Genomic DNA, 23,385 nt, shown 5'->3' with positions numbered 1-23,385 from the left:
TGGTATGAGTTGTAGCCCAGTAGTGCTGGGGTACTCTCTGGAGCCTTGAACCAGGTTTCAGTTACTGCACAGATGTCGATGTTCTCCATACAGAGGAGTGCTTTGAGAGCGTGCATTTTTAGATTTAAACTCCTGGCATTGAGTAGCATAACCCTCAGTTTTTTGTTAATTGTGCTGTTTACGGAGGTGGGTTTGACTTTTGAGCCTTGCCTAAAAGAGGCACTATGGGGGCAGCAAGAGCCTTGGCCAGTATTCGAAAGCCTAGGGGTGACAGGTGCAAGCCGTCTCTTATGAAGCAATGCTGCTTGTTGAGCATGTCTCCCCAGGCTGACAGACATTGGATCCCCTTTGAATGCCACCAGACGCTTAGCCAGTTGTTGAAATTGATAATTTTTTCTTTATACTGAGGCATCATTCTTGGTGAGGGCAGGATGCTACTCAGGGTCAGAGTCATACTAGCCTGGACTATATGATCAGAGAGCTCTTCCATGTCTCTTTTCATGTAGTCAAGGGAGGTACGTCTCAGGTCATTCACACCAACATGAACAATGACAGAGTCATATTTGTACTTGTTCTGGAGTGACCTGAGTGCTTGTGTTATGTGGCGGATTCTTGCTCTCGACAGGCTGCTAACAGTAACCTTCTGCTTGTCCAGCCTAGTGAGTGGGCAGTCAGTGTGCCTGATTATAGAGTCACCTATTAATTGTGTGTTAGGTATGTTATTTCACCTTAAGGGCTGTGATTGTGCGGCACACTGATTTTGTGTTTTATGTGTTGTCTGGTTTGTGACGGGAGGTGCAGGTTGTTTGGGTGTCTACTTTGGAGGTCTCTGATGCTTTTGCAGGTTTTTATTTAGAGCCTCCGAGTATGATTTTGTGTACTTATGTGTATTTTTTGCCAGTGCTGGTTTAGTAGGTCTATGTGTGGCTGGAGGTGTGGTGCAAGTGTTAACCCTTCTCCTCTTGACTGTCTGTTCCAGTGTTGGGTGGAGACAGCTTAGCCTCCAGTTTGGCAGTATAATTGCATCTCTCACATATGTTAGCGTTTTCTGGTAGACAGGTAGACAGGTAACTATCCAACAAATTTGTATGGGTTATTGCTGAGTAGAAGAGTTTGTCAAAGGCTCAGGCAAGGCCCAAGTAGGTAGTATGGACTGTATGTCCATTATCAATGGGCCTAATAACCCTTACAAAAAACTCAACTAGGCTGAGCAGACATGATTGGCCTTTTACAGACTGGTGTTGATCTGTTGATATCATGGACTATAGTATGTTCCATAATTTGCAAATAATTCTAGTGAGACTAATGGGTCTGCAATTCCCAGGGTCAGTAGAGGTTCAGCCTTTATACAAGGACATTACAGCAGCTGTCTACACATCAGTGTGCAACTGGTGGCAACAAGTGAAGAATATGACATTGAAAAGTTAATTTTCAGGGGATACTGTCACCACCATGGAAGTGATATTTTTAATTTTGGTAAGTGCCAAAAGACTTGCTGCTAAATATTTCCAGGAAGGAAGTTATGAGGTGGAAAGGAGGGGAGCATATGGAAGGGTGAGTGGGATCAAGTAGAAAAAGAAAATAATTAATCTGCAAGAATTTTAGCAATATCCTTGGGGTCAAAGAAGGAGGTATCATGAGAGATAAGTTCTGTAAGATTTGTTAGTAAGGTAAGACCACTAAACTTCCTAATATAACTGCTTGTTGCCTGTGCTGAACTGAATAAGGTATCATGAGAGATAAGTTCTGTGAGAGTTGTTAGTAAGGTAAGTCCACTAAAGTTCCTAATATAACTGCTTGTTGCCTGTGCTGTACTGACTCACTTTCTTATAGTGTAAATTACAAAAGTGCATTGCACTGTATAAATGAAATCCAGGTGCCTCAAATGTGATACTTTGCTGAAGGATAAGGCAGGAGTTCAGTCCCATGTACTGCATCTTTATATTACATCTGTGTACCAGGCCAAGGTAAGGAAGTCTATGATAGTAAATGCAAGACTAATTGGTCAAATGATTCCTACCCAACAGGCCACATGTTGTGGGGCAGGATCCTCTCAAAAAATGCAACAGAGAACTTATGCAAAAATTGTTTCAATAGAGTACATTGTTCAGAAGGTTGGATTTGTATGAATAAACAACTAGTGTTCATTTTGGGCAAGTGTACACCTTAGTTTCATCATGCTCATTTTGTTGATGGGCTCCTCTTTGGGGAACACAGCTACTTAATACTTACCTACTCTGTGCCTAGTTCTGCTACAACACTTACTTACTGTGTACCTGGTTGTGTTACTCTGCTGTGCAGTTGTGATTCAAAAACAGCATGTAATCAAACTACTATCAGTTATGTAAGACACCATGGAGCCACCCAGAGAAGGGCGGAAAGCAGCTGGAAGTATATTTCACATAATTTGTGAATGTTCCCTCATCACAGCACTAAGACATTCAGAGAGAATCTCTCATTCAGCAGTGTATCGTAAACCATGTTCTTGTACAAGGAATGTGGTATGGTGCTAAAGCATAACCAGTATACTTATGACACCACTGATGAAAGATGACTGTCAACGTGTATGCAGTCACTGAATCCGTTTCTTACCTTGCCTGCCACTCTCCTGCAATGCCACAGCATAGTGTGATCGACTCTTCAGTCCTTCGACAAAGTGCACTACTAGCTCTGCGATGTCCTGAGCATTGACAGAATTCAGGACAAACTCATCTCCCCGTAATGTGTTGATTGTAACAGTATGCCCAAACATTTTTGCTGCTCTGTAAATGCAAATTTTCTTTGTTACTAATGTGCCAAAGTCAAACAAATTTTCCTTAACATCTGTAGTTCAAAAAGTACATTACAAAATATTTTATTTTACATGACAAAAGACACAGTTACTGCCCTAAAAGCACTGTAATTATTGGCAAAAGCTGCACACACACACACACACACACACACACACACACACACACACACACACACACACACACACACACACACACACACACACACACACCATATACATTGCAAAGTACACACCAGTATATATAGTTCTTCCATGTTGTTCTTCATAGTGCATTGAGAACATGCTATGGTTTGTGCAATGACTGTATCATGCTCCATTATGCTTGGGTGACAATTTGACCTCTGTCAAGTTGTCTACTTATTTGGCAATGTACGACATTCTGTTTTCAGTGTGATCCATGCTAATAGTTTGGTTCAGAAGGGTTTTGTAGGCTAAAATCTTAGTAATGTATGGATGTACTGTGAGGCTTAAACTTTATGTGTTTCTCTGTCAACAAAATGCTCATCTGAGCATCTTTCAGACTGCAGTTGGGAACTCCAAAACTTTGCTTTTTCACCAGCTGCCTTTATATCCACCCTATTCTTTTGTCAGTCTACCTTTGATCATGTTTTCCAAAGGACTGTTTTCCATTGACAGAATGCATCCTCCCTAAAAAATTGATAAACCTTAGCCAAAACTTGAGACATCCAATATTTGGAAGCTACAGATAAAGTTTCAATGTCTTTGTCTAAAACAGTCTGAATAAAAATGGTGTAGTTTAGTTATTTATTTATAAGAATTTGATAACCAGGTAAGTGGTTGGTCATGAAACCCTTTTCAGTTATGATCCAGGCCCAAATAGGTAGAGAAAAATCATAGTCAAGTGAAATGAAATAAGAAGTACAACTTATAACAATGAACAATCTTTTTATAATGTGCAAAAATCCAAAATGGTTATAATTAAGGAAACAACAGTATAGTTACAATATGTTATGCAAAGATGATTGACTATTGTTGGCATCAAAGTGGAGACTATTCTCTAAGGGAATAGTGTGGCTCCCTGTTGAGGAGGGCAACAGTCTTGAATGATTATTATGAAAAAAGGATGCTAAGTTGACTGGCTCTGTAGTTTACTGGCAGCCATTTGAGTTTTTTCAGAGGGTCACAGTGGCTAGTGCAGGCATAAGCTAATGCACAATTCTTCATATTTTATTCTTGAATATTTGTATTGTTTTAGTTTTTGTGAAATAGTTGATGATTAACAGTGGGAGTCCATATTTCAGTTTGGTATAAGAACATTTATTTATTTACTTGGTTTTGTTGACCAGGAACGTTCACTGGGCTGAAATGAGCCTGTTTTCAGTGGAGGCTTGGGGAGAAAAGCTCCATAACATTATACAAGAAGAAATAAATTTGTTAAACAAGGGTTACAAATTGTAGTTGAATTACAAAAAAAAAGAGTATTAATCATGACAATCAATTGGGACATTGTACAATTATATGTTTACAAGTTATGAAATCAACTTTAGTGCTAGTTAAAGGTATCTAATTTGTTAAGAATTTAACAGAGAGGACAGATAAGCAATACACATATACAATTATAGTACGCATTAGGCAGATTGACTAAGCAGAATAGCTTATATAGTATACATAAAGCATAAATGGGTATGTACACTATTGTACATATATCTTCCTGTGAGGCAAGTGGGGTAAAAGATGATTTTTCAAGGGTGACACTTAAGAAGGGTGAAAGTGAGGAGTATAGTTCTAGAGGGGATGAAATAGGAGAATCAGGTTACTGAGGAATTGGAGATGGAACATGGACAGAGCCATTGAGAAGACAGAACATTTCTAGCTATTGCATGTCATGTAAAGGGGAAGGTGAAGGTGGGAGATTTTATAGCATAACTGGAAAGACCTATGAGAGGGGTTAACAGTTACTAGAACAGAGGAAATCAGACCTCACAAAGTCAACATCAAACAATTTGAATAATCGGGTCCCCTTCAAAACATATAAAACCCATAACATCTAAATGTATAACACTGAAAGCATAATATTTAAAACCCAAAACATCTAAAACCCATAACATCGAATTTCACAACATCTAAAATGTGCATTATAACATAGAATACTACAAATCACATGAAAATAACATCCCCTCCACATATAACGACACCAAACTACCAAACACAATTTTTACTACATTTATGCAGGGGGGTAAGCCCTCCTGCACCCCCAAACCGTCTGTAAATTAAATATACCAACTCCGAGATCACACTACAGTGGGAAAAAGTTAATTTCCTATCCCCACTGTATCACGATCACCATAAAGAATGTACAGATAATGGTCTATATCACTTACCTGTATGGCCTAAAAAACATACAGAATGACAAAATAAACTGTATAAAAAGAGAATAAATTACTACACTATATAAATAATAGCTATAGAAATGAAAACTACAACATCTCATAGTGATACCACAAGATTAACAGATTAAACTATAACATTTACATGTTTAACAATATACTATTACATATTATACACTTTAGATGTTATGAATTTCGATGTTATGGGTTTTAGATGTTTTGAAGGGGACCTGAATATTCTTAGGGGCTTCACTCTGGATTCTGAGAAGTGCTCTGACAGGAAAAAGGGGTGGGGATTAAGTGCTTCTCTTCTTTCATGACAGGGATAATATATTTAACCAAAGAATCTCAGGATTTATATTTTGACATATGAAAACCAGAAGCTTTGCATATGCTGGCATTGTAAATTACGTGCCAGTTTCTGGTTTTTGCTAATCAGCTGAAGTAACTTTTACAAGAGACAGTTTGAATTCTTATACACAACTTGGGCAAGCAAATCCTCTGTGGCTGCCTGCTAACAAGTGGTGCACATCCCCAGGATAAACTGCACTGGGCAATTGGTGCACCTTCCCAGGATATACTGCATTGGGAAATTGGTGCACATCCCCAGGAAATACTGCATTGGGCAATTGGTGCACATCCCCAGGATATACTGCACTGGGCAATTGGTGCACATCCTCAGGGTATACTGCACTGGGCAATTGGTGCACATCTCCTGGATATATTCTATTGGGCAATTGATGCACATCCCCAGGATATACCGCATTGGGCAACTGGTGCACATCCCCAGGATATACTGCATTGGGCAATTGGTGCACATCCCCAGGATATACTGCATTGAGCAATTGGTGCACACCCCCAGGATATACTGCACTGGGCAATTGGTGCACATCCCCAGGATATACTGCATCGGGCAATTGGTGCACATCCCTAGGACATACTGCATTGAGCAATTGGTGCACATCCCTAGGATATACTGCATTGGGCAATTAGTGCACATCCCCAGGATATACTGCATTGGCAATTGGTGCCCATCTCCAGGATATACTGCATTGGGCAATTGGTGCCCATCCCCAGGATATACTGCATTGGGCAATTGGTGCCCATCCCCCAGGATATACTGCATTGGGCAGTTGGTGCCTTTCCCCAGGATATACTGCATTGGGTAGTTGATGTCCATCCCCAGGATTTACTGTATTGGGCAATTGGTGCATATCCCAAGGATATTCTGCATTGGGCAACTGGTGCACATCCCCAGGATATACTGCTTTGGGCAATTGGTGCCCATCCCCAGGATATAATGAATTGGGAATTGGTGCACATCCCCAGGATACACTGCAGTGGGCAATTGGTGCACATCTCCAGGATCTACTGCATTGGGCAATTGGTGCACATCCCCAGAATATACTGCATTGAGCAACTGGTGCATATCCAAAGGATATACTGTATTGGGCAATTGGTGCACATCTCCAGGATATACTACTTTGGGCAATTGGTGCACATTCCTAGGATATACTGCATTGGGCAATTGGTGCACATCACCAGGATATACTGCCTTGGGCAATTGGTGCACATCACCAGGATATACTGCATTGGACAATTGGTGAACAAGACCCAGGATATACTGCATTGGGCAATTTGTGCACATCCCCAGGATATACTGCATTGGAAAAGATACTTCCTTTTTATCTATTTATAAATCCACTTAACTTCTCCATTGCTGATCATAAGGCTGAGCATTTGGTTACTCCCTGTTTGCTGATACAGTACAGAATAATGCTGTCTTTATGAAGCTGAACAACTTAAAGTCACAGATTCTGAAAAGTCAATATCACTGAATGCTGTTTTGATCTGCTGCACATAATCTGGCTTTTTCTTGAGATAGTTTATTCACAGCTGTTAGGAAAGCTGAATGTACTCCCTAGCTAATCAACCATGAGTCTGTTTTTATGGCCTTGGTGGACTTCAAAGACAAGGAAGGTATATATATATATCTTGGACAAGTTGAATGGGATGATTGACCAAGACCACTCTAGATGGACTGGATTCATGATCTTGATGGAATCCTAAGATGTTTTGGACCCCTACTGAGATGTAGAAAAACAGACACCAAATTAATGAATGAGTTGACTCGACAAAAATCAGTCATTTGCAGGAGTGAGTTTCTTTTTTTCTATACCCTCATTATAGGGGGACTGTGTTCCTACATTTATACAGCTTTTATACTTTGTGTAAAGTTCAAAAGATTTATGGGAAAAGGACATGCTTATAGAGCCAGAAACCAAAATCCACTCAATTTATTCCATAGAGAAAAACAATCACAAGTTTTTGGATGAAAAATACAAGTCGTCTTTCAGATGAAAGTGAATATGTTTAGGCACCTCTTATAAATACCCATTTTGGAGCTTCACAGATGAAATGATAAATTTGATAAGAACCATGAAATAATGCACTAACCACAGGCTTAAAACAATTTGTCAAGTGCAGCTCAGAGTGTAAGTCCTAACTGAATTTAATTACATGCCAGGTTACAAGATGAAAGTAATTCATGACAAAACAATTGCAGTATTAAACTTCAGCTGCCACACAGTTTCTTCACAGCTGATTTGCAATAGTGGTACATTGCCCTGATTGTAGTGCAGAGGGTCCTGGGTTCAAGACTGCAAATAAACAATTCAGTCTTGTAATCCTACCTATACTTTTTTTAATAATATCTAATACAGAGTCTTAGGTATGAGAAACGATCAGTCTTGTATACACACCTTACAAGTAGATTAACAAATTTTTTATTATTTTACATCACATTGAAGTTCTAGAATTTTGTATTCAGCTTTACTAATAACTGACGGTCAACATAAAATTTTAACTAGATTCCTAATGTCATTAGTACAGCAAACGTGGTGAAAGGTACTACACGTATTATTGGAAGAGGGGAGATGTCAATCCTTAAAGTCTGACAGTTTGCAAGGTGTCTTTAAGTGACTGTGATCACAGCTTGTAAACTGTCCTTCAAAATGATCTTCTTATAAAGGTAGTTACCTATCTTAAAAGAAAAATTGACAGTTTACAAGCTGTCTGTAATTAACAGCAATTGTAACAAAATCAAACACAAAACTTGAAAACAACAAAATGCACTACTCATTTAGTCTAACGACTAATATAAATGTCTATACTGAAATATAAAAAAAATACTAACAAAACAGTGATTTTCCTCTGCTACAGAGTACAACTACTGACTGGAAAAACAAAACTATTTAGTATTTTAGTAAAGGTCATTTCAATATGGGATGCCTGAACAACCAGTGAAATTACATCAATGACCTGCACATCTTTAAAAACATTATACAATATTATTCTGTTAAGAATGAAAGAATAATTTTTAAAGAAAAGTGAAATTAAAAAAATCTAACATTTAATGTAGATTTATTTGTATACTAATAGTCTCTGTTTTAAGATTCCATTAGTATTACGTTTTCTTTTAGGTCAGGGGGCATGCAGGCATTTAAAGGAATTTGGCCCCTGTATTTTTCTACGCTTGATGCTGTTTCATAGTCTCATCTCCTAACATCTGTTCTTAATGAAAGGGACTCAGTCAAATGGAGTTATCCCCCACAGTCTGAGCTGCCTCTAACTGAGAAACTTATTTGTGTATTTTATTATGTACCTCATCAGATTTATAATTATGTCAGTAAAGTTCTAAAAGCATTTCTAAAAGGTGCTTATCTACATTCACTAGAATTTCTTCTTGCTAGAAGGAGTGCATTTTTTGTCTGAAAGGTTGATTGTGTTTATCTGTACAACAAGTAGCAGTGAATTTTCATTCCTGGCAATGATGGACTTTTTACTGGATGTTTTTGAGGTTTCTCTTCTGCAGTATTTGCAGGTTGCAGGGATGTTTAAAAATGGCATACCTTAGTGAGGTTATAAAACCACATAGTATAAACAGATGGCAATCTTTAGACACTCAGCCTTGTAATTTCACTATTTCTCTGATTCACTTGCTTAGTTGTTCAATTTTCAATTTTTGAAATGGGAACAGACTTCTCAGATGATGGATCCATTTTGGACCTAGGAAAAGTTGAGTTTAGTGCTCATCTTCAGCTATCACACAGTGCAGCTGGTAACGGTAGTTGCCACAATATCTTAAATTTGGAGAAACTCTTGAACTAGAATCTAATCTTAAAGAAACATGTTTCCATGATGAAGTGACACGGACAGTTACCATTCTATTCAGCTAAACATACAAGCCACTGAGTCCAGAACCAGTTCAAGAAATGTATGAACTGACTGAGTTCCATCTAAAACTTGAAGAAACTGGTAGCAATCCTCAGAATGTTTAGTAAAAGTGAGACAGGCCTATCTGTTTGAAATGGATCTCCTCTATTGTGATGGCTGCTAATGACCAACTGTGGAGGTAAGGGAATTCAATAAATTCAGAGGAAGGCATTGACAGATGCTAAACATTTCAATGTATGTGGCATGTATAAAACTCAAAAATCAAGATGTTAAAAAAATCTGCAACAATTACTGTGAATCTGAGAGACTTATGATGATCAGAAGGTAAAGCACTACAATGTTAACCATCTGCACTTCATTATTGTTATGTGGTGGGGTAGTATTAGTGTCTTTCAAGTCCAAGATCAAATTTGCTTCTTTTGGTTTTTAACTAGGTAAAACTGTGCATGATAACCTACTGCTTCTTGAGGACTGGTTCTAGTACTGCTCAAGATGGCAGGAAGAAACCTCTTCCAACAATTGTAGACAGAAATAGGATGGAATACAATCTAATGATGAAGTATTGAAAGGAGAAAAGATGATTTAGGACAAAGTCCTGTTGCAGAAGTATTTTGCATTGGTCAGTGTAATGGAGCTTTACATCTCAGCATGGATGGAGAAGCTATTACAAACTACTTCAGGCACTGAAAGAATGCAGTTGATCCAACCATCTTATACTTTATTATGACAGCCTTTTGGGAAGTGGCACCCCTTCTCAGTTACTGGGTTAGCTTTTGGCCCTTTGGCTGTTGTACCTGGCCTAAGCCTGCATGGCTGGACTGCTCTTAAGGATTGAAAGACTGTTTCTCATTTTCAAAGTCCTTTTTGGCTGGGTGATAACTAACTTGTGGGTTTTAGAGTTACTAAAGAAAAGACAACTTCATGAACTCTTTAACTGGCTCCTACAATCTGCTAAACGTGGATACTCCAAAAAATGGGGAACTTGGATCCAGCAACTTTGTCCATCTATCAACATCAGTGAATGTCAAACCCTTCAATAAATCACAGCGAGTTTGGCTTGAGTATAAAATTACCTATGCAGACATTTAGGTTCATGGGCTCATAACAGGGCTATCAGGAAGTCTAATCTCATTACCTAACTATAAATAATGTGCCCTAATTTCTGTGGTTAGAAAATCACTGACATATAACCCTAGACATACATGTGTGGTTTCCTATTCAGTCATCCTGTAATGTTTCAAAGGCTATGTTTTATGTAAAAATGGTACAGTTCCACAGCAAAGGCTTTATATGATTATGTACCTGTCAAAAGTGCTGATGATTCAGTGGAAACTGATTTTTTTTTGAGAGCAGGAGGTAGGCTATTAACACTGCAGGTTTAGAGAAGGTACGAGAGTAGGGTCATTCATAGTACTATACATTGACTAAAGGTCAGTTCTCAGGATGCTGGAGGAGACAATGTGAGCAAAAAAACTTTTAATCTGTCAGAACAATATGTGTTGCTTAGCTTTGGATTTTCTTGGTTAAAAAGTGTTCGGCTGTTTGAAATTGATTTAAATGTGCTAATAGGTGCATTAGAAAGCAGACACTATTCCATGATGGATCCAAAAAAGAGAGGAATATAGTGGAAAAATTACCTTGGCAAACCAGCTGAACAAGGTAGGACTTCCTCAGTATGATCGGTATTTTATGACTGAAGAAGAGCTTATCAATAATAGTATTAATGTGCCAGGCAATGCACTTTTTATGTGGAATATCAGAAATACTATATGAGGAAGAGCCCATGACCTATATACACAGGTGATGGTATGATTCTGACTCTGTTGCAGAATGTGGCTATAAGAAGATGATTGAATGACTACTGCTAATGTACATTAACATGTAGACTTTTTTAACCACAAACCCTCAGCACTGATTAACCTCAACAGATTTTAAAGAGGACAGGGCCCAGGACAGAACTTTGTGGGGTGGGAAAATGAGCCAGATGCTTTCACTGAGTTGGTCCAGTTTCTGAGCCAGTCAGCTTTTCAGTAGAAAACAAACAAGCTGATGCTGAGTTTATACAGCTTCTCATTAATGTTAACCTAAGTAATAGTGTGGAAGGCCTTAGTCAGTAATCTATCACTGAGTGCTTCACTGACTCTGATAAAGAAATAGACCAGGTTAAACAGGCATGGCCTACTTCTGACAAATCCAAATGGGCTTGGGTCAGGGGTTCAGCAATCATGAATATCTTTGGTGAATACATCAGCAGTTTTGTGCTCCATGACCTAATATAATAGCCTAATTTGGCTAATTAATCTTTATCTGTCTGTATCAGTCATGATGTTGCCCTCATGTAGAGGTATGATAATGACAGAGTGCTCTACTTTAGGTACACAGTCAGAGGGGAAGCTGGGGTTGAAGAACTTTAAAAGGTGGTGACAAGATAATAGTTAAGGCTGTCAAGTATCCGGGGATATTGTCATGGCCCAGAACTATTGGTTTTGGTTAATGTGAAGGTGACAATTACCTGATCAGGGTAGTTTCAGGGGGTCTTGTTTGTGGTAGAATGAGAAAAACATTTATATGGGTAGGCATGGTAAAGTTAGTGCTGAATTGGTCCACAAGGGTGTTTGAAATTGATACAGGGTATGAGTGAGAAACACCACTTGATAAAAGCTCTCTGTAGTAGTGTGTATTTCTTAATTCTCTGATACAACTAAAGAAGAATTTGTGGTTATCTATAATATTTGAGGCAACACTGAGTTCACAAATAGTTTTGCACTTCATCATGGTATGGTTTAGGGCTCCCTCATATAATGGGAGAATGGTGTTTTATTAACAGTGAATTGGAGTGTTTTCTTTTTGATGTATACTCTCTTAACATGAGAATTTCACTACAAAGATTTACTTCTAAATTTGTTACCATGTTTATGATGGAGAGGACTAGCCTGGTCAATATTTTCCATGAGGTGAGTTGTGCCACTGACAGTTATCAAGAATGCCAGTGAGCAGTAAAAGCTTGGCTCTGTAGTAATCCTAAAAACAGGGGTAGTGGTTGAGATTGCAGGGCTAGTTTTAGGGACAACAGTATAGCAAGATGATCAGATGTGACAAAATATGCAACAAAATGGGTGGTACAGGAGGAAGAAGAAGAATGGTTGGTCAGGACAAGATCAAGAAAGTTTTTATCCGTGGTGGGAGAAGAAACTGTTTGCTCTACAGATTTTATGGTGAAAAAGTCTAAAATACACTGAACTATCATTTTTAATTGCTTCGTTCAGCACTGTACAGCCATCAGACTTGCTTGATTTCCTTTTGCTGGATCACCCTGGAAAAGATATGAAGTGACACTTACACATCTTTTGTTGCAGGGGCAGATGTTGTTTTCTAATTAAACTATTCATGCTTGTGTGTGTATGTGGGGGGGGGGGGGGGTAATTCAGTGCAGCAAATGGACTTCAACCAGTTTTCCTCTAATCTCTGGTCACTCCATCCCTGAGCTGTACTATGTACCAAAAAGAATCAATGACTCCTGCTGCGAAAATATCCTGAAATGTTTCAATGTAATTGCATATTTGGAGGCCAAACAAATATGCTTCATTTTTCTTAATTGGCAAGATCTGCTCACAGATCTGATAGCTCTGACTTTTTCTAGTAGAAATATGCTGCCTCATTTCTAAAATGTCAGCCATACTGATCTATCCAGTCCTCTCTGGCATTCTTTTTAGATTTGTTTACAATTTCCCATCCGACCCCCATAAACTAAAAAGCCCCTCTGGATGTCTGTTTTTTCCCTTAATTAATTTACTTTATTATTTTTATTTGTTGACAAGGGTAGAGCACTGACCCTACAGGACCATTTTCAGTCTCAGCCCAGAGATACATGAAATTTCCAATTGGATCACAGTATAATGTTATCCTTCTCAGACAGAGCTTACATTTTGAGTAATTACAAGTATAGATATACCCTGGGATTCAATAACGGTGAAATGCCATGTCCAAATAGTGCAGCAACTGCTGCATGGAATATGGCCGCCCAGCGATCCAGTAAACAAGAGGGAGTGCACGGGCCTGGCTGCACTATTCTGGCACGGACACCACTGAATAATGCTAATTACCTCATTTTCTGGTGAAAACCATGCAAATGAGGTAAATTAGCGATTCAATAAGCAGGAAGGCATCCGTGCCAGAATAGTGTCCGCTGCAGAAGTGTAATTGGCTACTAGCCGAATACATTTCAGCAAAAATCAAAACAGAGGCATAACAGCTCAAAGTAAAGCATGTATTATAATCCTTAGGCATACCAATGGCCAAAAATATGGCCATTGGCATGGGAAACTGTTGCAAAATTGTAAAAATAAAAGTTTTTTTTTTTGGCTGATTTTGGCTGTTTAAGCATAGGGCAGTGGCGTGCAAGCAGAATTGTGCTGAAAATGAAAGAAAAATGTGAAAAGACAATTCTAAGTGAAGTCTGCATTTTGCCATTATAGTCTATGTCATGCAGAATGAAAACAATAACAGGTAACACTGGTTGCTAAGGAGGAAGGCTGTGGTGTAGTGGTATAACCAGGGACTAAGGCAGTGGGGTATGCAAATTAGCAAATTTTACTGAATCACTAAATGGGAGACCATTCTCTATGCACCTAACCATGTAGGAGCTATAAGGCAGTGGTGTCAGCAGGAGGAGCAGCTGACATGAAAAGGGTGTGTGTCATGCTTGCTGTAAACTCATTGGAGCTTCATGGCTCCCAGTTGAGCTTAGCTAAGCACAGCTAAGCAATGGTGTGTGTCCAGGGCTGTATTGACTTATTCCATGAAATGAAGAGTGTGTTCATGTTCAGGGGAGGACCATTTCTACTGCAAAATGTTTACATTAGCTAAACGGGTTTGCGTGGAGTGCACTTGGTCTAAAAAAAAAAAAAATAAAAAACCTGGAAATAATAGGACTGTTTACATTTGGGCAGCGGGTTTGTGTGGTGCACCTCGGGGCTTAAAGAGCTCAGAAATGGGAAGGAAAAAAAAGGGAAATAGCAGAATAAAAGCAATCAAGTACAAATAAAGTAGCAAGCAGGTGGAATGTATTATAGCCAGCCAATCATACAGGCAGCATCTGCAGCACAACAGTATAAACTGTGCAAAAACCTTTCAGTCTGTTTTTTCCCACAAACACTGCACCATTGGTGTACACATACGGGGGAATTTTAACCAAAAAAATGTTAGGGGCTGCTGTTGCTTTGATCCATCAGTATGTGCTACAGGCTGAGGGCGATGAGGAGGATAATGCTGACAACCACCCCAGACTAAGGAGGAGGAGAAGAGTGTTCGGACCCAGGGTAACCTACCAGGGGCTACATAATCTGGAGATAGTAGAGCATTACAGGGGTGGACAGAGACATACTTCAGCAAATCATTGAGCTGTGCCGGCCTCAACTCAGATCCAGAGCTAACAGAGGGGGAACTCATCTCAGTGGATACCAAGGTATGTGTAGCCTTAAGAATACTAGCTACAGGTACTTTCCAAAGACCTACTGGGGACATGATGGAGGTCTCACAGGCATCTGTATCTAGGGTACTCCACCAGTTCCTGGATGCCATGCTACCACATGCCAGTGAGCACATTTACTTCCCCAACACCCGTGAGGAGAGGGCCAGCAATATGGGTCTCTTCCACTGTGTAGCAGACTACCCGGAAGTACTGAGTGCAATACACTGCATGCAGAAAAACATCAAAGCACCAACCAGTGAACAGGGTAGGGTCTATGTAAACCACAAGGGCTTCCCCACCATCAACTGCTAGGTCATGTGCAATGCCCAGGGAATTATTATGCATGTGTGTGCTGGCAGCCCTGGAAGCTATCACGACTCCCACATCCGGCATTTGTCACAGCTGTACAAGGCATTTGCCAGTGGGGACATCCCATATGGCCATCTGGTGGGGAATGGTGGCTATGCACTGGAGCTGTGGATGATGACACTCATCAAAAATGCACACACACCCAATCAAGAATGCCATAATGAGGCACATGCACAAACCAGGATCATTATAGAACGTGTGTTTGGGATGCTCAAGTCATGGTTCCACTGCCTTGACATATCTGGTGGTGTCTTGCAGTACTCTCCAGCCACATGTGGCCACATGTTGATAGTATGTACCATGCTACACAATATGATCCTGGGGAAACAGCTGCAGCAGGAACAGCACAGGGAAGGGCCACACAGCTCCCCCCATTGCCAAGGTCCCCACAGGCACAGAGGGACTCAGAGGAGGAACCCCCTGAGCCAGTACCTGTAGGCAGATGGAAGCATGCCCAGTATGCCCTGGCCTTGGCAAAGAGGCAATGCATAGCACATACACACTGACACTGTAGGGACCCAGGGACTGACATCTCTCTTTGACTCGCACACACAGTAAAGTGGATGACACACACATCGCACTACCTGTAACTTACCATGTATATGCAGTGTACTGCATGCATCTGACATAGGCAGCCCTCAAGCACTGTCCTCACAACTGCCACAGGCACAAGGTAAGTCAGTCTTTTTAATGATAAATGCATGGATTAGTATGTTCTAGTAGCATAGCTATGGTATCGCTGTATGCATGCAAGGGATTGGGGTGGCCTACTGGGGCAGCAGCAGACAACAAACAGCTAAGTGGGACACCAGGAAATATTTGCCCAATACTGACCTCCCTACACTATGCAGTAGTACCCAAGGTGACAAATTCCACTGTAGTATATGTGGGGGGGGGCAACTTACTGGAGGGGCATAGGTCACAGGCATGGATGTCAGTGTGGGAGTCCCATACTCAGCCCTCACCCTTGCCCACCAAGCCAGCTGCAGAAAACCATTAAGAAATGTCTGGCAAAGGCTCACAAATGGCAACAATGATGAAATACCCCCCTACAGACTTTACACAGTGATGGTACAGCAGATATTGCAGTTGCAGTAAGCCTTTGAAGGGTAAGAAGTCTGAAACTCAAAATATGCCATTACAATCTGACCTCTGGTCCTTAGTGATATGCCACTAGTCTCCAAGACAAGGCACAATACTATGCTAAATGAAACCAAAATGTAAACCAAACATCAGCACAGTCTGTACAAATGTGTACAGTTGACAGGTGTGCCCCTCCCCTCCCACACACACATATTCCCATAGAACTGCAGTAACATGTATGTTTGTAGGGAAATATCATCAGAGCACAGATTGCCAGGCCTGTCCTAATCTACATGATAACTTGTTGCATGTCCACAATATGCAAGGGTCAATGAGCTATGTATATGTGTGGTTAATACTGTCAGGATATGGCCAGCACTGACTACTGGCTGTTGTGTCATAGTGGCCTAGGTACAGTGCTGTGGTTGACAGTGCCATGTTCCAAGAACTGCAGTTCCAACTAATCTGTATGTCAGCTACACCTGGACAATCTGCCATAAAATGTACATTTCAGAGGTATGGTCACACCAGGGTATGCATTTTCAAGTAAGAAGAATACCACACAAGCAGGAGATCCCCAGCCAGTATATAACCAAGTTGCTAGACTGTTTACACAGCTTCATCAGTCAACTGGCTGTAGCCACACCTCTCAACTGGCCTTTTTGGGCAAGAATGTCTATAGTCAGGCTTATAATATTGGTCTGTTCATCATACATCTTGTATTCCTCTGGTAAAGCATTGTGATGATATAAGGATGTCTGTCACTAGGTAATGATGTAATACACTGCAGTGTCAGACTTCAGATATGTCTGAAAATGTCTGCCAAAACAAACCCAGTAACCCTAGAAAAGCCCTCTTTACTTTTGAGAAGTATGGCTGTAGCACACAAAGCCCTGGACCAGAATACACCTATCTGTGGAATGGAGTCCCACTCTCACTATAGAAGGTCACACTGAGCATGCTCCTACACTTAGAGAATCACAGGCCATGTTGGAACCCACATCCGACTATATAACTGTATTGTGTATATATGTCTTTGCATGCAGACAGCTATGTACACCTTAACTGTACCTATACACACACATATCTGACAGGATTACCCTCAGCTAGCTGTAGGTGACCCATATGTGATATATCTGCATCTGTTGTGTGTGATACACAGACATATATATGGGCAACAGATAACAATATGTCAAGCATACACACACATAGATGTGAGGATGAGAGAGACAGACAGTGATCGAGAGAGACAGTGTTCTTTTAGTGAAAATTCAAATGTTTTAAAGAGTCTAGTCGAGAGAGGGAGCGCATTCCAAAGTTTGGCAATGGCATGGGAATAGAGACATTGTCCAGCTCTTTTGTTGGGTTTAGTTATGGCTAAGAGTTGTTTGTTAGAGGACCTAAGATGCTGAGTAGGGGTGTGTGTTTGTATTATAGTTTGAAGGGATGGGCAGTAGTTTGGATTATTTAGTAGTTTGTGGGTGAGAGTAAGTTGGAAGTAATGTAGGTAATGAGGGAACTCAAACCAATTTATAGATTTAATGGCCAGGCAATGATGTGTGCGAGTTGGCATGTTGGAGACAAACTTAGCTATTTTATAGTAGCATGATTGCGGTTTGCTCAGGAGAGGTGTGTATAGGTTAGTGAAAATGGGGCAACGATAGAGGAGGGAGGGCAGAAGAAGACTATTAGCTAGTTTCAACTTGGTAGACCTGTCCAAATAGACTTTATGCCTATAGAGTTTGCCAAGCTTAAAATGGGTCTTTTTGATTTGGCTGACTTTGTGATTCTGAAAGGATAGTTTGTCATCAATTGTAATACCAAGTAGTTTGGCTGTTTTTACAATTTCAATTTCTGTATTGTTTTGAGAGAATATTTTATAGTTAGAAGTTTGGTTGTGAAGAATAAAAGTTTTGATTTTTTGGGATTAAGTAGCAGTTGAGCTTCATTAAGCCAGGATTGGATTGGTCCGTGTATTGAATGAGTGTACTTTGCAGGGATGCTTTATGAAGATTATTAATAAATATGTTAAAAAGCAAGGGCCCAAGAACAGACCCTTGGGGAATGCCTGTGTTGTTGAGTAGGTAATCGGATTGCTTACTTTTTCATCCAACAGATTGTTTTCTGTTATGTAGATAGTTATAGAACCAGGTTAGAGTATGTGGGGAGCAGTTTACAGTCTCAAGTTGTAAAAGTAGTTTTGAGTGGGACACTGTATCAAAAGCTTTTGATAGGTCTAGTAGGATCAAAAGTAATGATACTGTAGTTTAATAAAGTAAGGTTAGCGCTTTCGTGCAGGTCAGTGCCTGCACTTCTTCAGATAAAAAACATTGACAAAATCAGTTAAATACCTTCTCCCAACAAATAACCACACCTACCAGGAATCACATGAGCAATTAAACAATTAAATACAATCAAATACATTAACCCATGAGTAAACACAAAAAATGTTCTATTTAAAAATCCATTTAGAAACTGGTATGAGTGGTGAAGTATTAGCAGGAATTTCACTAAAACCAAGCCTAAAATATATTATAAATGTATTCATGTCCTAAAAAAAGTAATGGTTAAAAACATGCTCTAGCAAAATAATAAATATAGTGTTACACACATTTATATGAGTACATTTAAAAATGTGTAAGACCTATGATAGACCAATGGAAACACATAAAAAGTTCATACATAAATAAATATGCACACAAATAACAAAAGGACTCATCTAATTAAAACTCCTTAGTTTTAAAATGCAGGCAATGGAGCACACATCATTGATGCCCGGATATCTAAAGACATCACATCGAAGTTATCATAAAAGCTCACACCTTTCCAGCCATAGTGGGATAGGGCCACCCCTAATGGATCCATTAACCTGCTCTATAACCCTGAAATCGAATGAGTGATCTGGGTGGTTAGTTATGTATTTTGCAAGTGCGTTCTCCACTTTTTTATTTGTGTTGGCATAACTGTGTTCATACAGCCTGTCCCTAAGTCTTCTATCCGTCTTATCAATATAGAAGACCAGACATAGTTTACACTTGGCTAAATAAACTATACTTCTGGAATTACAATTGAACCTTCCACTAGATGAAAAATTGTGATTCCTAACTGTAAAGAAACAACCAGTGTTGATAAACCTGCAATTGAGGCAAGCCTCACACCGAAACATGCCCTTTACCCTTGAGTTATTTGCCTTTTTATTTTCTAATAAAGACTTCAAATTTTGTCCCCTTTTAAAAATGACTACTGGTTTTGTGGGAAGGCTATCCCTCACATTCACATCCACCTTGATTAAATCCCAGTTCTTAAATAAAATACGTTTCAAAAGGCAAGCTTCATTACTAAAAGGGGTAATAAAGGATGAAGAAAAGTCAATGTTGGTATCCATATGTGAATTGGTAGCTTGATCACCAATATCATTGGTCATCATCACCTGTTCCATATGGGAATCATTTAAAATTGCTTTGTAAAAAACAGTAGATCTTTTAAAAGTTACTTTATCAAATATATCATCAAGCAAAACTTGTGGGTAAGCATGCTTGAGGAGCATATCCTTCAAGAGATGGCATTCAGCTAAGAATTTCTCGAAATCAGAAACCATTCTAGCTGCTCGGACAAGTTGTCCTTTGACAACTGATTTTTTCTGGTGTCCTGGATGGGAGCTGGAAAAGTGTAAGAAAGAGTGGGAATAGGTTTCTTTCCTAAAAATAGCAGCTACATAACAATGTCTAGTTTGGTCCTTGATCAAACGGAAATACTCTCCCCTTGAAATTCACTAGTAAATCTAAGGAATTCCATGGTATTATTTATATAATCCAATAGCTGTCGAAAAACCATCTTGTTACCTTTAAAGATGATAAAAATATCATCCAGATACTGGGTATAAAAGTGAATGTACTTGGAAAAAGGATTATTATTCAAAAAGTATTCCTTCTCCCAGAAAACCATCACAAGACTAGAAAATCTGGCACCACATGGTGATTCCATAGCTACCCCCTTTGTTTGCACATAATAAGACTCTTCGAACAGAAAGAAATTGTTTGTAAGAATTAGGTCTAGAAATTCCTGAACCAAGTATAATTCATCGTTAATAATGTCTTTACTGACCAGTAACTGACCCAGTCTATGCCCAGGTCATGTGGGATCACCGTGTATAAATATTTTACATCCACAGTTGCAAAATTACAATCCTCCAAAAATACCATCTCATTCACATTAGCTAAAAAGGACCAAGAGTCTTTGCATACCTAGGGTTCATTCACCAAAAAGTGTTGAAGTATGCTATCGACAAACTTAGCCATAGTATAGGTAATGGAGTTATGCCCACTGATATCGGATGCAAGGGGGGGGGGGTCATATAAGTCTTTATGTATCTTGGGGATTCCGAAAATGACAGGAATCTGTGGTGCTGGTACAGTAAGAAAGTTAAAGATATCAAGGGAAATGTGTGCTTCAATAAATAAGTCATTTAGGAATTCCCTGATTTTTCTATATGCTCCATGCAGTTCATTCAGAGAGACAAGTTTATAATGAGCAGTGTCCAAAAGTAAAGACATTTTTTCTCTATACATATTATTATCAAAAATCACAATGCTACCACCCTTATCTGGTTGAGATATCATTGAATTACTGTTTATCAATTCAGATAGTAACATTCTCTCATCAGTACTCAGGTTGCTACCATCTGAGCCATTCCTGAATAGTCCCAAGTTCCTCAAGTCAAACTCGCAAATACACTCAAATACCATTAAAGCAGGATGCAAAACTGGATTAAAAGTGCTATACACATGAAACTCATTTCTGACTGATTGAGTATTATGATGCTGTAAGCCAAAAATTAGTTTCGAGTTAAGTTTCCTTCTAAACAACTTTAGAGCTATAATGGTTTTAGCTAAGTCAATATTCCTGGAAGGTACAAAAGTTAAGCCCCTTGCCAACACATCAGCCAATATAATACTAACAGGAAAGGTAGAATAGTTAAATACTTTAAAATCATTGGTGCTGTTAAAAACAATATTTAAATTAACCTCCTGTTCAGTAACATCGGAAACAAGATTAATATTTGAATAACTATCAAAGCGCCCATCAGTAGAGGTGGATGGACTATCAGGCAACAAATTATTAGTATCAGAAAAGGAATTAATGTCCAAAACATCCATACACTCACCATCAGGGTTGAGTGAGCTTACAGGCATCAACGTGCCTGTTGTTGATTTTTCCGGTTCCTCTTTCTGTTCATTGCCGTGCCGAGTTCCTCTGAGCATAATTGGAGTCCCTGTGAAAATCCTGATTATTTTCAAGCCATTCAGGATGAACATAAGTCCCATTTTGGAACAAATTAGTATTATTGGCATTGTTCCTATTATTTTGAAGTCTCTCTTTACAGCAAGGACCTTCCGCTGTTGATGGGTTGCTGACCTGCTCAACACCAGTGTTGTAATGTGGAATGTTGTTGCATTCAGACATTACTGCATCAGCATTAGATACTTTGTCCAGATTGGTAGCAAGAGGAAACCCTCCTCACTGCTGAGAATCAGAGGGGCATGGATATGCAGTCCCATTAATGTAAATGGCTTCATCCCTACGTATTGTTTTGATTTTAGCAGACCTGATTTTGACTAATTGAGCATCTATGCTAGTAAATATGTGCTCATAGTCATATTTATACCTAATAAAATCTCGACTGGATTTAATAGTGACATCCAAATAATTTATTTGATTTTCCAAGTCTTTTATTTGTATATTATAATGGGAAATGAAGCATTCCATTAACTGCAGTCCCTGCATGTTAAATAACTTCAACAGATCTTGATGAAATGGAGAATCAGGGACAAGACCAGTAGGATAACGCCAGGTCCTTAGCCCCTTAGGAACAATGTTCTTTTGTATACACTCACGAAAGTAAACCACCAAAAGCTGTAATTTCTTTAACTTAAAGGATTTAGACTCCAAACTTTTAAGTTTACTGGAAATACTGATAGAATCAGTGCTAGTGGAAGCAGTATTATTGGCTGAATTATTAAAGTTCAAGTCAGACATAGGCTGTAACCAATGTTGCAGGTTATAGGTTTTTATGGAATTTTAAATAGAACATTTTTGTGTTTACTCATGGGTTAATGTATTTGATTGTATTTAATTGTTTAATTGTGCATGTGATTCCTGGTAGGTGTGGTTATTTGTTGAGAAAAGGTATTTAACTGATTTTGTCAATGTGTTTTTTTGTCTGAAGAAGTGTAGGCACTGACCTGCACGAAAACGCTCATCTTACTTTATTAAACTACAGTATCATTACTGTTGATATTGCTTGGAGTGTACTTTCCCCATTGCTTTTCTTGTTTTCCCTCAGTTTGTCTATTTCTTTAGGTCTAGTAGGCCTGCATCAAGAGCTTTGTATAGAGTGTTGGTAAATGACAGTAAGGCTGTTGTTGTGCTGTGTGCTGACCGAAAACCATGTTGGGTGGGTGCAAGTAGGTTATTGTCTTATTATTATTATTATTAAACTACAGTATCATTACTTTTCATATTGCTTGGAGTGCATGTTGCCCATTGCTTTTCTTGTTTTCCCTCAGTTTGTCTATTTCTTTAGGTCTAGTAGGCCTGCATCAAGAGCATTTGTATAGAGTGTTGGTAAATGACAGTAAGGCTGTTGTTATGCTGTGTGCTGACCGAAAGCCATGTTGGGTGGGTGTGAGTAGGTTATTGTCTGTAAGATGTTTTAGCAGTTGAGAATGAATACACTTTTCTAGAATTTTAGATAGAGGTGAAAGTATGGAGATGGGCTGGTAGTTAGATATATCACTGGTGTTACCGCCTTTGTGAAGGGGAGTAATAACTGAGTTTTTCCATAGTTGTAGGACATATGATTCATAGATTGATCAGTTAATGAGAATGCTAATTGGAAGAGCTATAGAATCTGCTGCAAGTTTTAAGTCATCAGAGGCCATCGGAAGTGGGGGAGCATGGTTTTAGTTTTGAGAGCAGTTTACGAACTAGAGAGGTGGGTACTGGTTGTAATGTAAATACAGGAGGGGATGGGTTTTTGTTGGAATTGCAATTGATTTGGAGGGAGTGGTTAGAGAGTGTATCATCGT

The 23,385-nt window shown here is 39.2% G+C and overlaps 1 protein-coding gene across 1 annotated transcript in view; it reads right to left on the bottom strand.

Moving 5' to 3' along the window:
• Positions 1-23,385, bottom strand: part of LOC122801311 (unconventional myosin-VIIa-like) — a 951,466-nt gene that overhangs the window by 174,684 nt on the left and 753,397 nt on the right. Inside the window, 1 exon segment of the mRNA XM_044070855.1 lies at positions 2,593-2,762. Coding sequence (XP_043926790.1) covers positions 2,593-2,762 — 170 coding nt within the window.

This window comes from Protopterus annectens, chromosome 4.part1 (assembly GCF_019279795.1).
Source record: "Protopterus annectens isolate FY-2018-M chromosome 4.part1, PAN1.0, whole genome shotgun sequence".
Classification (NCBI taxonomy): Eukaryota; Metazoa; Chordata; order Ceratodontiformes; family Protopteridae; genus Protopterus; species Protopterus annectens.
This window is presented reverse-complemented; position numbering and strand designations above follow the sequence as displayed.